Below are 16,321 nucleotides of genomic sequence, written 5' to 3'. Positions count from 1 at the left end.
GCTCCCTTTCCCAAAATTAAGAAAGGAGGAATTATCCCTCTCCATCCATCTCCTCACTTCCCACAACCAATACAAATAAACACTCCTTTCTCTCTCCCTCTCTTTCTTTCTTTCTCTCTTTCTCTCTCTGGGCCAGAGGTACAAAGCCTGGTCTGTTGTGACTATGGAACAAAGAAACTTTGGCTGGGAGATCAAAAGAAAACCCAGTTCCTTGATAGAATCAGAGCTTCCAGATAAAGGCCTTTCTCCCCAGTGGCATTCAGTCCCTGCATCACTAGCTGGAAGAATTAGAACTTAGATTTAATCATAATAATTGTGGTATTTTTAAGCACTTACTATGTGCCAGGCACCGTACTGAGCTCTGGGGTGGATGCAAGCAAATCATAGACACAGTCCCTGTCCTACCTGGGCCTCACTATCTTAATCTTCATTTTACAGATGAGGTAACTGAGGTGCAGGGAAATGAAGTGACTTGCCCAAGGTCACCCAGGAGACAAGTGGCAGAGCTGGGATTAGAACCCAGGTCCTCCTGGCTCCCGGCTCTGTGCTCTATCCACTAGGCCTCTCCACTTTCCACTATTCATCACTCTCTTCCCTTACGCTCTGTCCGAAATTTATTTTAGTATCTGTCTCCCCACTAGATTATAAACCCCTCGAGGGCGGAAATCTTGTCTACTTACTCCACTATGCTGTCCCAAGAGCTTTATACAGTGTTCCACAAACAGAAAGAGAAGACGCATGGCCTAGTGGTTATGGCACTGATCTCGGTGATCTGGGAGTGAGAAGGACCTGGATTCTAATCCCAGTTCTGCCGCTTGTCTACTAGGAGACCGTGGGCAAGTCATTTCACTTCTCTGCGCCTCAATTATCTCATCTGTAAAAATGGGGATTAAGACTGTGAGCCCCACATGGGACAGGGACTATATGAACCTCATTAGCTTGTATCTATCCCAGTGCTTAGTACAGGGCCTGGCCCATAATAAGCGCTTAATAAATGCCATTAAAAAAAAAGTAAGCAATCAATCATATTTATTGATTGCTCACTATGTATAACCACTCTACTAAGTGCTTGGGAGAGCGCAGTATAATGGAGTTAGCAGACACATTCCCCGCCCACAACAAGGACTCAAATACCATTGATTGACAGATGGAGAACAGAGCGGAAAGTTGATCTGGTCTAGTGGGGCTGATGAGAGTGGATTTGGGGTTCTAATTGGGAAGCTGTGCCTTATATGTTTGGATTTCTGCATATGTCATCCCTCTGCTCTGCACGGGTAGCCTTCTGTGTGCTAAGTTTGTAGTTAATGATGGTATGTTACTATGTGTCAAGCACTGCTGTAAGCGCTAGGATAGATACAAGCTAATCAAGGTTGGACACAGTCCCTGTCCCACATGGGGCTCACAATCTCAATCCCCATTTTACAGATGAAGTAACTGAGGCACAGAGAACTTAAGCGACTTGCCCAAGTCACTCTCTCCATAACTTCGTGAAGCCGGGCCAGTGGCTTGTCCTAATTAAGTTGTGCATCTGTTTCACTAGACCTTTGGCTTTGTTTGTGATTGGTAAGGTCCTTGAGGGCAGGGATCATGTCTGCCAACTATGCTGTATGCTCCCAGTGCTGTGCAAACAGTAAGAACTCAGTAAATACCTTCGATTGATTGGATCGTTGATTGGAAAACTACAAATGAGCAATGCCAGATGGGTAACATCTTTTTTTAAAAAAATCTGGATGCGCCCTCTACCCGTATCTTTTTCCTCAGACTGCCGCAGGAGTGATTTCAGTAAGAAACTCTTGCATGCCTCCATTATGTGCCTTCTGTATGTGCATTAGCCTAAAGAGGGAGGGAGAAACTCTTCTCTGCTTTCATTATGTTCTTTCTGCAGGTGCATTTGCCTAAGAGGGAGCAAGATTCGCTTCTGTGCTTCCATTATGTTCTTTCCGTAGATGCATTAGCCTAAAGAGGGAGCCCTGGTCTACCAGCTATTCATTATGAATGAAAGTGTGAGCATTTGTGTTTCTCATGTACTTTAGCCTGAGACCACCAAGTCCAGGAGTGAAAAAAAAAATATTAGCAGGCTGATAAAATTGAAAACACAAGCTATGACTGCTCACTGCCTTCAGAATCACTGGCCTGGTGAACATTGAACAAAATGGAAAAATTATCAGTGGGGCAATAAAGTTTTTAAAACTAGCTAAAAGCCAGATATTCTGTTTTGCTGGATATTGATTATCCAGTCAGAAGGACCTGGCTTTCTAATCCCAGCTCTGTCACTTGCCTGCCGGGTGACCTTGGGCAAGTCATTTAACTTCTCTGTGCCTCAGTTACCCCATCTATAAAATGGGGATTGATCTTGTGAGCCCCATGTGGGACAGGGACTGTGTCCAACCTCATTTCCGTATAGCTACCCCAGCGCTTAGTACAGTGTCTGGCAAATAAGTGCTTAAGAAATACCACAATTATTATTACTATTATTGTTATCATCTACTCCAGAGCTTAGAACAGTGTTTGATACATAGTAAGTGCTTATCAAATGACATAAAAAATATACATGACTGCCCTGTATTCTTTCCTAGAATATCTGACTCAGTAGAACAGTCCTCGAGAACCCAGTGCCTGTATTCTTTTTGCGTCTTTTACTGTAGGACTTTCTTGGATGACATCAGAGAGGTGGAGAACCGTAAAGCAGGTCAGAAATTAAAAAGACGTAGGATCTGGGGCTGGATGGAAAGTAGGGAAGCCTAATGGAAAGAACCCAGGTTCGGGAGTCAGGAAATCCGAGTTCTAATCCCAACTCCACCACTTGCCTGCTGTGTAACCAAGTTATTTAACTTTTCTGTACTTGTTTCCTCCTCTGTAAATTGGAGGTTAAATACCTGTTCTCTCTCCTATTTAGAATGCGAGCCCTTTGTGGGGCAGGGAGAGGTCTGATTTATCTATCCCAGTGCTCAGCACAGGACTAGTGGCATAGTAAATGCTGAAGAAATGCCATTATTGTTGTTGTTGTTGTTATTAAAAATGGGGAAGCCCAGCAACTAGACTGGTGAATGACTTAGACTGGAAGCCCCATGCAGGACAGGGACTGTGTCTGATCTAATTAACTTGTACCTACCCCAGTACATAGAACAGTGCTTGACACATAGTAAGCGCTTAACAAATAGCATAAAAAAGAAAAAGAAAAATTGGGCTTGGTCAGGACATAAAAACAAGGAGGTTGTTAGGCAATTGTGTTCTTTCTAGGTGGGTCAGTGCTCTCCACAGAATTATGAAAGAAACATCGTCTGGTAATAGGAGGACCGTCTTCATTTTCAAATAAATAAATAATGTCCATTAATCGAGTCATCTTTGGCTGGCTGGAACTCTGTGTTCTAAGAGAACCCAGTCTGAGCCGCTAAATAAATGGTATCAGCGATGGAACAAAAAAGTCAGTAAAATGAGACTGATTAATCTGAGGCTCATTTTGATAGGTTCATTATTTTTAACAAAAATGAAAGGTTATCTTTAGGTGATGGTGTTGATGATGGTACTTGTTAAATGCTTGCTATGTGTCAGTTTGCTGAATTGTACTTTCCACTGTACTTTAGTACAGTGCTCTGTGCACAGTAACCACTCAATAAATGTGATTGAATGAATCAGTGAATGTCAGGCACTAAGCGCTGGGGTAGATACAGCTTAATCATGTTGGACACAGGCCCTGTCTCACATAGATCTCACAGGCTTAAGTAGGAGGGAGAAGGATTCAGTCCCCATTTTCCAGATGAGGTAACTGAGGCCCAGAGAAGTTAAATGACTTGCTCAAGGTCACACACCTGTCCCGTGGCGGAGCCGGGATTGGAACCCAGGTCCTCCGACTGCCTGGCCCGTGCTCTGTCCTCTAGACCACCCTGCTTCTCTGCGCTAGGTTGACCGACTGACTGGCTAGGTGCTAGTTGATCTCTAGCTCCACGAAAGAGTGAGGGATTGATGAATCAGTCAGTCCTGTTTGTTGAGCCCTTACGGTGTTCAGAGCAGAGGAGATTTGATTCCTCCTTTCAAGGAATTTTCAGTCTGATAGGATGCCTAGTGGAATAGAGAGTCAGGAGATCAGATTTTTAATCCCAGCCCTGCCACTTATCTGCTCAGTGATCTTGGGCAAATTCTCTAAGCCTCAGTTTCCTCATCTGTGCAGTAGGATCAAATGTCTGTTCTCGCTTCTACTTAGACTGTGAGGTTTCATGTTTGGCCAGGGCCTTTGTCCACTCTGCTTTTATCTTGTATCCACTGAAGCGCTTAGTACAGTCCTTGGCCCACAGTGTTTTTTTAAAATCATCATCGTTTTGAACTAGTGAGGAAGGAAGACACTAAAATCAGATTCATTCAGTCATACTGAGCGCTTACTGTGTGCAGAGCACTTTACTGAGCGCTTGGGAAAGTACAATACAGCAATAAAAGATGACTTTCCCTGCCCAGGATGAGCTTGCAGTCTTGAGGCAGGGAGACGGACATTGATACAAATAAATAAAATGACAGCTATGTACATAAGTGCTGTGGGGCTGCGAGGGGGGAAGAGGCAGCAAGTCAAGGTGATGCGGAAGGAGTGGGAAATAAGGAAAAGTGGGGCTTAGTCTCGGAAAGCCCCTTGGAGGAGATGGGCCCTAAATAAGGCTTTGAAGGGGTGAGAGTAATTGTCGGATATGAGGAGGGAGGGCATTCCAGGCCAGAGGTAGGGTGAGGGCCAGGGGTCAAGATAGGCGAGATGGAGGCACGGTGAGAAGGTTAGCACTAAAGGAGCGAAGTGTGCGGGCTGGCGTGTTGAAGGGGATAAGCGAGGTGAGGTAGGAGGGGGCAAGGTGATGGACTGGGCTAAAGCCAATGGTAAGGAGTTTTTGTTGGATACGGTGGTGGTTGGGCAACCACTAGAGTTTTTTGAGGAGGAGGTGACCTGTCCTGAACATTTGTGTAGGAAAATGATCCGAGCAGCAGAGCAAAGAATGGACTGGAGTGGGGAGAGACAGGCTGGGCAGCTGATTCAGTAATCCAGATGGGATAGGATGGGTCTAGAGGGTCTATTATTACAGGGTCTGAGCCTCAGTTCCCTCATCTGCAAAATGGGCATCGACTGTAAGCCCCATGTGAGACAGGGACAGTGTCCAGCCTGATTGGCTTGTATCTACCCTAGTGCTTGGCACATAGTAAGTGCTCAAGAAATACCATAAAAAAGAATAAAAAAGAAAGTTGGTTTGGGCAACCCTCTTGATCACTGCCTTCATCGCCAAAACCAAAGGCCCTGATGTGGATGAAAGTAAAAAGGATGAAAAGCCAATACAACCCAGATTATGTGTCTGTTGAAGCGGCATATTATTTGGGCTCTTTATTTGAAAAGATCAGTAGTATCCGTTTACGGTGCTCACATTTGTTCAGACATTACTACCAAACATTTGAGTGCTTAAGTGATTCATCCCTTACTCTTCCCTTCCCTGCCTAACTCGCTTATTTGTGGGTCCTGAGGAAGGGCTGGCAGTAACAACTCTTGGTGACGATGGTGGTGAACTTGTTGATGTTGATAATCCAAGCCATTGAGCCAGCCCAAACGCTCCTCTAGTCCTGTTCCCATGCTCTGGAAATCTCACCGTGGTCTTAGGAGCCTGTCTGGGGCTCTTTTGGAGTTGTTTTACAGAATGCCTTCCCTCCCATCTCTCACCCCTGGGCATTTGCTGTTTTCCCCCACTCTCAACCCCACTGCACTGATGCACGTATCTTTAAATTTGGTGTTATAAATAATTTATTTTTCTGAATGTCTGTCTCCACTTGTAATAATGATGATGGTATTTGTTAAGCGCTTACTATGTGCCAGGGACTGTGCTAAGTGCTGGGGGGGAATACACGCAAAGAGGGTTGGATATAGACCCTGGAATTCACAGTCTTAATCCTGATTTTACAGATGACGTAACTGAGGCCCAGAGAAGTGAAGTGACTTGCCCGAGGTCACACAGCAGACAAGTGGCGGAGCTGGAAATAGAGCCCAGGTCCTTCTGACTCCCAGGCCCGTGGTCTATCCATCATGCCATGCTGCTTCTCTAGACCTGTAAGCTTGTTGCGGGCAGGGAACATGTCTGCCAAATCGGTTGGATGGTATTTAACCAAGTGCTTACTACAGTGCACTGGATACAGTAAGCGCTCAAGCAGTCGGTACAGTGCTCTGCACACAGTAAGTGCTCAGTAAATACGATTGATTACTGTACTCTCCCAAGCGCTTGGTATAGCGCTCTGCCCATAGAAGGTGCTCAGTACATCCTACTGATGAGGAGGAGGATGATTCAGGTCTCTCTGGCACACAAGGCCCGGTGCTGTAACCCGAGGGCCTGGAAGCATGTGTGTGCAGGGTGGGTGGGTGTGCGCCATCAGCTGGGGGTGGGGGTTGTAGAGAGAATGCCCAGGGGGCTTGGGGGGCCGCAGAGAGCATGCCTGGGGTTTGGGGGTGAAGGCGGCTGTAGAGAGAATGCTCTGGGGGTTGGGGGTGACTGCAGAGAGAATGCCCAGGGGTGAGGGTGGCTGTGGAGAGAATGCCCGGGGTTGGAGAGACTGCAGAGAGAGTGCCCAGGGGTGAGGGTGGCTGTAGAGATCATGCTCGGGGGTTGGGGTGACTGCAGGGAGAATGCCCAGGGGTAAGGGTGGCTGTAGAGAGAATGCCCGGGGTTGGAGAGACTGCAGAGAGTGCCCAGGGGGTGAAGGTGGCTGTAGAGAGAATGGCTGAGGTTGGGGTGAGGGTGGCAGCAGAGAGAATTCCCTGGGGAGGCTTGGGGGGTGAAGGTGACTAGAGAGAATGCCAAAGGAGGGATGAGGGGGTCTGCAGAGGGAATGCCCATGGGGCATTAGAGGTGAGAGTGTCTGCAGAGAGAATGCCCGTGGTTGGGGTGAGGGTGTCTGCAGAGAGAATGCCCTGGGGGTGAGGGTGTCTGCAGAGAGAATGCCCATGGTGAGGGATTGTAGCGAGAATGCCCATGGGATGAGGGTGTCTGCAGAGAGAGTGCCCATGGTGGCGGGGGGTGAGGGTGTCTGCGGAGAGAATGCCCATGATGGGGGATGTAGAGAGAATGCCCACGATGGGGGATTGTAGAGAGAGTGCCCACGGGGCTGGGGTGAGGGTGTCTGCAGAGAGAATGCCCACGGTGGGGGTTGGGGGTGAAGGTGTCTGCAGGGAGAATGCCCATGGTAGGGGGTTGAGGGTGTTTGCGGAGAGAATGCCCATGGGGCGATGGTGTCTGCAGACAGAATGCCCATGGGGTGAGGGTGTCTGCAGGGAGAATGCCCATGGTGGGGGGTTGGGGGTGTCTGTAGAGGGAGTGCCCATGGGGAGTGGGGGTTATCTGCAGAGAGAGCTCGCCTTTGGGGGATGGTCTCGGGGTGGGCTGCGGAGAGGGTGGGCGGGGCGTGGAGCGGGGGTGTGGGTCCGCGCCCGGGGGTGACCCAGTGGGAGCGGCCGGAGCTGGGGGCGGGTCCGGCCCGGCCCGGCGCGGCTGCGCCCCAGGGCCACCGAGGAGCCCCATGGCCCCACCGCCACACCGACACCCGCACCCACCGGCACCGCGCCGCCTACACCGACCCCGGCACCTGCCGACACCAGCGCCGCAGTAACCGGGGCGGACACCGCAGCCCCGGGCCGACGGGGTGGGCGGCCGGACACCACCGCCGCCCGGCAGCGGCGACTGCACGGGCTGCAGGAGCTGCACGGGCTGCAGGAGCTGCACGGGCTGCAGGAGCTGCACGAGCTGCAGGAGCCGCAGGCCCGGCAGCGGCGCCCCGGCCTCGCCCCCCGCCATGGTTTCATGGATCATATCGAGGCTCGTCGTGTGAGTAGACACCCTGGGGGTGGGGGGTTCCTATTTGCCCCGGGGACCACCCCGTCCAGCTGGTCCGGTAGCCGGGGGGCGACGACCCCCGGCCGCGATGGAGAAAAAGAGGGGCGGCGGCCGATGGAGGGGGGATGGAGGAGGGGGTGCCGCCGGCCTGCTAGCGGGGCTCGCCTTGCTTTGGGGGCGGGGGTCCGGAGAGACTGCCGGACACGGCTTTCGGGGGCTATGTGTGCATGCATGTATTTATGTGTGTGTCCGTGTTTATGGCCGGGCGTTTTCCAGCCCCTTTCTGGATTTCCCCGGCTTTCCGCAGAGGCCGGGTGTGACAGCAGCCCCGAGAGGCGGGGGCAAGGTGGAGGAGGTGGCAAAGACGGGGAAGGAAGGGGGCAGATGAGCCGTCCCTCCATAGGAGCGGTATTTCGGGGTGCTCGGCGGCAGCCCTCGTCGCCGGGGTTGGACAGAAGGGAACGAACCTCTCCAGGGGGAGGGGAACTGGAGGAGGAGAGTGTAAACCCGGTGTGGGCAGGGGTTGTCTCTGTTGCCGAATTGTACTTTCCGAGCGCTTAGTACGGTGCCCTGCACTCAGTAGGCGCTCAATAAATACGAACGAATGAATGAGGAAGAGCAGGAACCGCCGAGACCCTGTGCATCTTAGAGGGCCCCGGGGCACGGACTGAAGAAGGGAGATCGGGTCCGAAGCAGAATAATCATTACCGCCTCTTTATTGCGATGGCAAAGTCTGGACGCCCCCCTCCTCTCCTCGCTCTCCCGTATGGAAGGGATTTGGGCGTATCCTGTGAGGGAGGGAATCCAACACCATCCAGGACCAACGGGGATTGCGGTGGCTTTTCCAAACCCAGTGGCTGCTTGCCGGAATGTCTGAGAATCGCCTGTCCAGCGATTCGGACACACAAATAGACACACACACCGAGACAGAGCCACACGTAGACACCCAGACAAACAGTCCCACACAGAGATGCAAAGAGACCCAGACCCACAATGACAGACCCGCACAGACACCGTAAGGTGCAGATCCAGAATGGGAGGGGCCGGAATGGCGACAGAGGCCCATGCGGAGTCCCCTCATGGCTGGGCAGGTTGAGAAGAGAGAGGAATTCGCTTTTAGAAATGGCTCCATCCCCTGGGTATCGTTTACCGGCTCTGCATCTTCCAGGGGCCTGCGACCTGAGGGACCACAGCTCAGTGACAAACCTGTCGACTAAAACCATGGAGGCCGGCCTGCCCGAAGCTTGCTGCCTTTCCTTTGTTTGGAGGAGATAGGCCATGAACTCTAATGATGGTGCAATATCAGCAATTAGATTTTTCCCGTGTCCCACCATCCCCCGTTTAATCATTCCAAGACATGGGGATGGGATGTTGGGGGAGGTGTTTGTGGAATCATCAAGCCTCTTTTTTGTGTTTCTAGACCAAGAGAGTCAGGGCCTTTCCCTTTAAGGCCCAAAGTCATTTGATCTGGGCCCATCGGCAGCTGTTGCTAACCGGTCGTTGGGTTGCGCTTTTATTCCGGGGAAGCACGTTAAATATTTAAAAGATTTCATAAGGCCCGTAGAACCCTGCGGACCAAACGTGATGAATAATCCAGCGAGCAGCGCGGCATGACTACTTCTTCACGTCTGACGCAAGATGGGCCCTTCGTCACTCTCCTCCCCACCCCGTGGCATCGATTTTCGGCCACGGGAGAGCTTTCTGTAATCTGGGAGTGACTTGGTGAGGGTCAGCGGAATCTGCAGTGTGAGCAGAGTTTAATTTAACCTGAGCAGAGATTCTCACTCTTTTCTTCCCCTCCCGGAGTCCGGCGAGGTCGGGCTACTGGCCGTATTTGATCTCTGAAACATTTGGGTGTGGGGACATGTGATAGTCTTGACCGTCCCGCTGGCTTTCTCCAAAGGTCAGACTGGGAGAGGGGCGGTGCCTTAAAGGGGTCTTTTTGGGGGGAATCGCAGTTTTGTGGTAAAGTAGACATTCTCTAATGGCGGTTCAAAGCATCAGCGTGAGACGTCATTTATCGAATGATGATGACGACGGTATTTGTTAAGAGCCAGGATTAGAACCCATGACCTCTGACTCCCCAGCCTGGGCTTTTTCCACTAAGCCACGATGCTTCTCTCCTGGGCATCCAGGAGTAATAATAAGAATAATCATTGTGGTATTTGTTGAACGTTTATTATATGCCAGACAGTGTACTAAGCGCAGGAGTGATGACAAGCAAATTGGGTTGTACACATTCCCTGTCCCAACCTGGGGCTTACCGTCTTAACCCCCATATTACAGAACAGGGAACTGAGGCCTGGAGAAGTGAAGTGATTTGCCCAAGATTTCCTGGCAGACAAGTGGCGGAGCTGGAATTAGAACCCGTGACCTTCCCACTTTCAGGCTCATGCTCTATCCACTTCTCCGCAGAACTGTCCCAGCCATTGTGTGGTAACCATAGAAGACGACGTAATAATAATAGTGTTGGTATTTTTTAAGCGTTTACTATGTGCCAAGCACTGTTCTAAGTGCTGGGTAGATACAAGGTAATCAGATTGTCCCACATAGGGTTCACAGTCTTCATCCCCATTTTACAGTTGAGGTAACAGAAGTTAAGTGACTTGCCCAGGGTCACACAGCTGACATGTAGAGAAGCAGTGTGGCTCAGTGGAAAGAGCAGGGCTTGGGCAGTCAGAGATCATGGTTTCAAATTTCAGCTCAGCCAGTTGTCAGCTGTGTGACTGTGGGCAAGTCACTTAACTTCTCTGTGCCTCAGCGACTTCATCTGTAAAATGGGGATGAAGACTGTGAGCCCCACGTGGGACAACCTGATCAGCTTGTATCCTCCCCAGTGCTTAGAACAGTGCTTTGCACAGAGTAAGCGCTTAACAAATGCCAACATTATTTATTATTTGTCTCTTGTGTGACTTATTTCACCTTATTTCTCTGCGCCTCAGTTCCCTCATCTGCCAAATGGGTATTCAATCCTTGTTCTCCCTTCAACTTGGACTGTGAGCCCCATGTGGGACCTGATGATCTTGTATCTACCCCAGAGCGCAGCACAATGCTGGCATGTGGTTAAAAAAAATACCAAGTGGGGATTAAGACTTCGAGCCCCATGTGGGTAAGGGACTGTGTCCAACTTGATGATCTCATATTGTATTGTGCTTTCCCCAGCGTGTGATACAGTGCTCTCTGCACACAGTAAGGGCTCAGTAAATACGATTGAATGAAAAAGCATGGACTTATTCAAGGCTTATTCATTCAAGGCTTAGGAGTCAGAGGGGGCCTGGGTTCTAATCCTGGCTCTGCCTCTACTCTGCTAGGTGACCTTGGGCAAGTCGCATAGCAGCGTGGCTCAATGGAAAGAGCACGGGCTTGGGAGTCAGAGGTCAGGCATTCAAATCCCAGCTCCGCCGTTTGTCAGCTGTGTGACTTTGGGCAAGTCACTTTATTTCTCTGTGCCTCAGTTACCTCATCTGTAAAATGGGGATTAAGACTGTGAGCCCCACGTGGGACAACCTGATCACCTTGTATCCTTCCCAGTGCTTAGAATAGTGTTTTGCACATAGTAAGTGCAAATGCCGTCATTATTATTATTATTATTATTATTACTTCTCAGTACCTCAATTCCCTCATCTGTAAAATGGGGATTAAGACTGTGAGCCCCAGGATCTGTTTCCAACACAATTTGCTTATGTCCACCCCAATGCTTAGTATAGGGCTGGGCACATAGCAAATACCACAATTATCCTTCTTATCATTATCTACCCCAGCACTTAGAACAGTGCCTGGCAAATAGTAAAGGCATAACAAGTACCATTTAAAAAAAGGCCTCCTTCCTGCTTAGAGCAGTTTACCATTAGGTAGGGGATACAAAACAAGGATTGATAGCAAACTCTCTTGTGTTTATCCCTGAGATTTCTATGCTAAACTATAGGGAGAACATGTCTGAAGAGGAAGTAAAGAATATGTCTGAAGAGGGAATAAACAGAATAGGGAAATGTTGTCAAAAGGGTCAGGCTGAGATTCTACTTCTCTTTAGGTTCCACACATATTTACTGGGGAATAGTCGAGGCCTGGATTTGAATCTTCTTGAAGCTGGTTGTTTTGTTGTTTGTTTATGGTATTTGATACTATGTGCCGGACACTGTCCTGAGCTCTGGGGCAGATACAAGTTAATCAAGTTGGACGCAGCCCCTGTCCCACGTGGGGTTTGCACCCGCAATCCCCATTTTACAAGTGAAGTAACTGAGGCACAAAGAAGATAAATGACTTGTCCCAGGTCACACAGGAGACATGTGGCAGAGCCGGAATTAGAACCCAAGTCCTCACTCCCAGACCTGTGCTGTCTGTGTGTGTGCTGTTTTAGAGGGAAGAGAATCGGAGATAGTTCAAAGATCATGGAATATTTGTCCTAAGATCTTGGTGGTCTCCCCCCATACCTTTAGACCAAATTTCTGAAAATCTCAGGCATTTAAAGCCAGCTGCATTCAACTGGGGGTGGTAATCACTTTCCCACATTCCCTCTTACCCAATCACCCACCTACTTCTCTAAATCCTCCCTGTCCCTTTCCATCAATCCATGGTATTTTACTGAGCACCTACGGCACGCCTAGCACCATACTAAGTGCTTGGGGGAGGACGATATAGCAGACGTGCGGTAGACGCGGTCCCTGCCCAGAACCAGCTTTCAGTCTAGAGTTTACAAGCCTTCTCCTCAAGTTGCCTTTGGATTTCTAAGTGGGAGGAAGGTGGAAAAGTGCGGGAAGTGTCAGGAAGGACTTGAAATGCCATCCAAATTCCCTGCTGTTCAGCAGTCAGCCTGCTGGGACAGAGCTCTGATCTCCTTTCCCCAACCGTGTTTTATCCAGGGGAACTGTAGAGAGAAAGAGAGAGAGGGGGAGAGAGTGTTTGTGTGTGGCTGTGTAGGGGGCGGTGATGTGTGTCATCCAGGGACCGCTAGTTTAAGCGGAAATGCAAGATCTGACACCAACGGCTTAAAATCAGCAAATTCCACCTATTGGTTTTCAGCCTTTCCTGGTTTATCCATCAGGCGGTGGTATTAATTGAGCGCTTACTGTGTGCCAAGCACTGCATTAAAGCTCTTTGGAGAGTAAGGTATAATAGTAGTAATAATAATTATTAGGATATTTGTTAAGCATTTAGCCTGTGCCAGGCATTCTTCTAAGCAGTGGGGTGGATGCAAGCAAATCGAGGTGGACCTAGACATGATCTCTGACCAGGAGGTGTTCACAGTCTACAAGCGAAGGGGTTCGGGGGAGGAGGAACAGACATTCAAATAAAGCGTGGCTTAGTGGCAAGAGCTTGGGCTTGGGAGTCAGAGGTCATGGGTTCTAATTCCAGCTCTGTCACTTAGCTATCTGACTTCGGGCAAGCCACTTAACTTCTCTGTGCCTCAGTATTCCATCTGTAAAATGGGGATTAAGACTGTGAGCCCCACGTGGGACAGCTCGATTACCTCGTATCTACCCCAGCGCTTAGAACAGTGCTTGGCCCATAGTAAGCACTTAAATACCATCATTCTTATTGTTAAATTGGCAGAGTGTAAGGCTATGGGCATAAAGTGGTTTGGAGGTGATGGGTGGAGTGAGAATCAAGGAACTTTTTGGCATCCACACCAAGTGCAGAGATATTGCAGGGGAGAGGGTGAAGAGGGTGGTGAACTGAAGGATCAGTCAAGGAAGGCCTCTTGGAGGAGTGAAGCAGCTTGGTTTAGTGGCTAGAGCCTGGCCTTTGAGGAGCCCGGGGCTGGTCATCAAGCTGATTGTGCTTCCCAGGGGATTTGGGTCTCTGAGATGCTGTTCCCTTTGGACCTTGTGTCTCCAGCTCATTTTCACTGTCCTTTCTGTTTGGATCCTCAGCGGTCTCCGGAGACCTTCCTGACCCTCCTGTTAGCTCCACAAAACAGCAGATACAAGGGGGATGAGAGGGGTGGGCAGAAAGGTCATGAAGTCCAATCCCCTGCTTTCGTGAAGGATGGCACCCAAGCAGATCCGGGAGACGCTCCGGCCCCTCTCAATCACTCGTCCATTTTCCTGACGGGATTTTTGTATCTAACCTAAAACACTCCGGTTGCCGCTTAGGATGATTTTTTTCTTGTCTGTCCTTCACCCTTAATATAATGATTCTCTAGTTGAACAATCAAGGACATTTATTGAGCGCTTACTATGTGCAGAGCACTGCACTAAGCACTTGGAAGAGTACAGTATGACAGAGTTGGTAGGCACATTCCCCGCCTGCAGGGAGCTTACAGTCTACAGGGGAAGACAGACATTCAGATAAATTCCGGACAGGGAAGATGGCCGAGTGTAAGGGTGTGGACATTAAGTGGACATTAAGTAGATATTAGAGAAGCAGCGTGGCTCAGGGGAAAGAGCCTGGGCTTGGGAGTCAGAGGTCATGGGTTCGAATCCTGGCTGTGCCACTTAGCTGTGTGACTGTGGGCAAGTCACTTCACTTCTCTGGGCCTCAGTTCCCTCATCTGTAAAATGGGGGTGAAGACTGTGAGACCCACGTGGGACAACCTGATTCCCCTATGTCTACCCCAGCGCTTAGAACAGTGCTCGGCACATAGTAAGCGCTTAACAAATACCAACATCATTATTATTATTAACAAATACCAACATTATTATTATTATTATTATTAAGTGCTGTGGTTTAACCAATCCGTCAGTTGTTTTTTTAGCACTTACTGTGTGCAGAGCAAAGTACCGAGCGCTTAGGAGAGTACAGTACAACAGCAGAAACGTTTCTGCCCATAATGAGTTTAGAATCTTAGAGATGAGCTTACTTCTAAATAAATAAATTGCGGATATGCACCCAAGTGCAGTGGGACTAGGATAGGGAGGGAAATGCTGAAAAGGTACAGATCCAAGTGCTTAGATGATATGCTTGGAATCGATAAAATTCCTTCCTTTCTGAGTCGCCTCTGTGCTTGGATCTGTACCTCTAAGCAGTTTGATACTCACCTCAGCCCCGCAGCACTTACGTCCACATCATTATACTCGGTGCCTTCCCGTGCCTGTAATTGATTTTGACGTCTGCGTTAGACCGTAAACTCCTCGTGAGCAGGAATCATGTCTACCGACTCTGTTGTCTTCTTCCAAGCTCTTAGTACAGTGCCCTGCAAACGGGATTACAGTGCTCTGACTCTCCACCCTCCTTCCTCTTGTGTAAGCCCTTTCCTCCTCCAGAAATTCCCCCTTAAGCCGGCCAAACTATGTCTCTCTCCCCTTTCAGAACCTCCTAAAACACCACTGCCTCTCCGGTTGTGTTTTCCCTATGTATCAATTTTGCTTGCTTTTGTTATTTGTCTTATTGTTTTCCCTTCCGGGCTATCTGTGTTCGCTTGTAGATTGTAAGCTCCTTGAAGCCAAGAACCTTGTCTCCTTGTATCCTAAGCTCCTGGACAGGAAATGTGTCTACCAACTGTTATTATACTCTTTCAAACGTTTAGTACAGTAAGTGCTGAATAAATACAATTGATTGATTGTATTCTCAAGTGCATAAAGTGGGGAGAGCTGTGGTCCGGCAGATTTGAAGGGGAAGGGGGTTCAGCTCGTTGTGGGCAGGGTACCACGTCTACCAACTCTGTCGTATTGTACTCTCCCAAGCGCTTAGTACAGTGCTCTGCACACAGTAAGCTCTCAATAAATGCCATCGATCATCTACTTTCAGTCAATCGTATGCCTTGAGGGCGTACTGTGTGCAGAGCACTATACTGAGCACTTGCAGTGTGGTTTAGTGAATAGAGCATGGGCCCGGTGGTCATAAGGACCTGGCTTCACCACTTGTCTTCCGTGTGACCTTGGGCAAGTCACTTCACTTCTCTGGGCCAGACTACCTCATCTGTAATATGGGGATTAAGACTGTGAGCCCCACATGGGACAGGGACCATGTCTGACCTGATTACCTTGTATCTATCAGTGCTTGGCACTTAGTTTAGTAAGCTCTTAACAAATACCACAATTATCTTTGATTATTGGGAGAGTATAAAATGAGTGTAACAGACACGTTCCCTGCCCACAATGACCTTACAGTGTACTTCGATGATCTCCTCGCTCCTGACTCTTTCTCCTCACTACAGCTTCAGTTCCCTTTGTTTTCTCTGCCCCCTCTTCCCTGCTTTCTCTGTCTCTCTCCCTTGTGCTCTGCCTCTCCTGTGGCTTCTCAGCTCCCTCCGGGAGGCGGACACTCAGGGCTTTTATGGATTCTGAATGATACAATTACAAGAACGAGTGCAGGGGAAAGAGGATTAGACTGGGGTGGCCTTGCTGGAGCGATAAAAAGTCTGAAAGGTATTCCTTTCAGCGGAGGTGACATGCAGCTTTTGTGATGGTCATTCAATTTATAGTTTCTGCCGTGTTTACCAGGTTATTGCTCTCTGTGCGTCTCAGCAGTGACTTACACACAATAAGCTTTTAAGAACTCCCTTCTACTTTTTATTTATGGTATTTGTTAAGCACTTACTATGT

The 16,321-nt window shown here is 49.1% G+C and overlaps 1 protein-coding gene across 3 annotated transcripts in view; it reads left to right on the top strand.

The window, feature by feature from the left end:
* The window catches only part of REEP1 (receptor accessory protein 1), an 86,868-nt gene that overhangs the window by 7,129 nt on the left and 63,418 nt on the right, over positions 1-16,321 (top strand). The window contains exon 1 of one of the 3 annotated variants that reach the window (XM_029083480.2): positions 7,448-7,829. The exons of the other annotated variants lie outside the window; for them this stretch is intronic. Within the exon in view, the coding sequence (XP_028939313.1) occupies positions 7,798-7,829 (32 nt within the window). The 5' untranslated portion in view covers positions 7,448-7,797. Of the gene's footprint in view, positions 1-7,447; positions 7,830-16,321 lie in introns of those variants that run through there. 3 annotated transcript variants of the gene reach the window in all.

The sequence above is a fragment of the Ornithorhynchus anatinus genome, chromosome 18, assembly GCF_004115215.2.
Source record: "Ornithorhynchus anatinus isolate Pmale09 chromosome 18, mOrnAna1.pri.v4, whole genome shotgun sequence".
In the NCBI taxonomy this organism is placed as follows: Eukaryota; Metazoa; Chordata; class Mammalia; order Monotremata; family Ornithorhynchidae; genus Ornithorhynchus; species Ornithorhynchus anatinus.
Note: the sequence above shows the minus strand (reverse complement) of the source record. Positions and strands in the feature narration are given on the sequence as shown.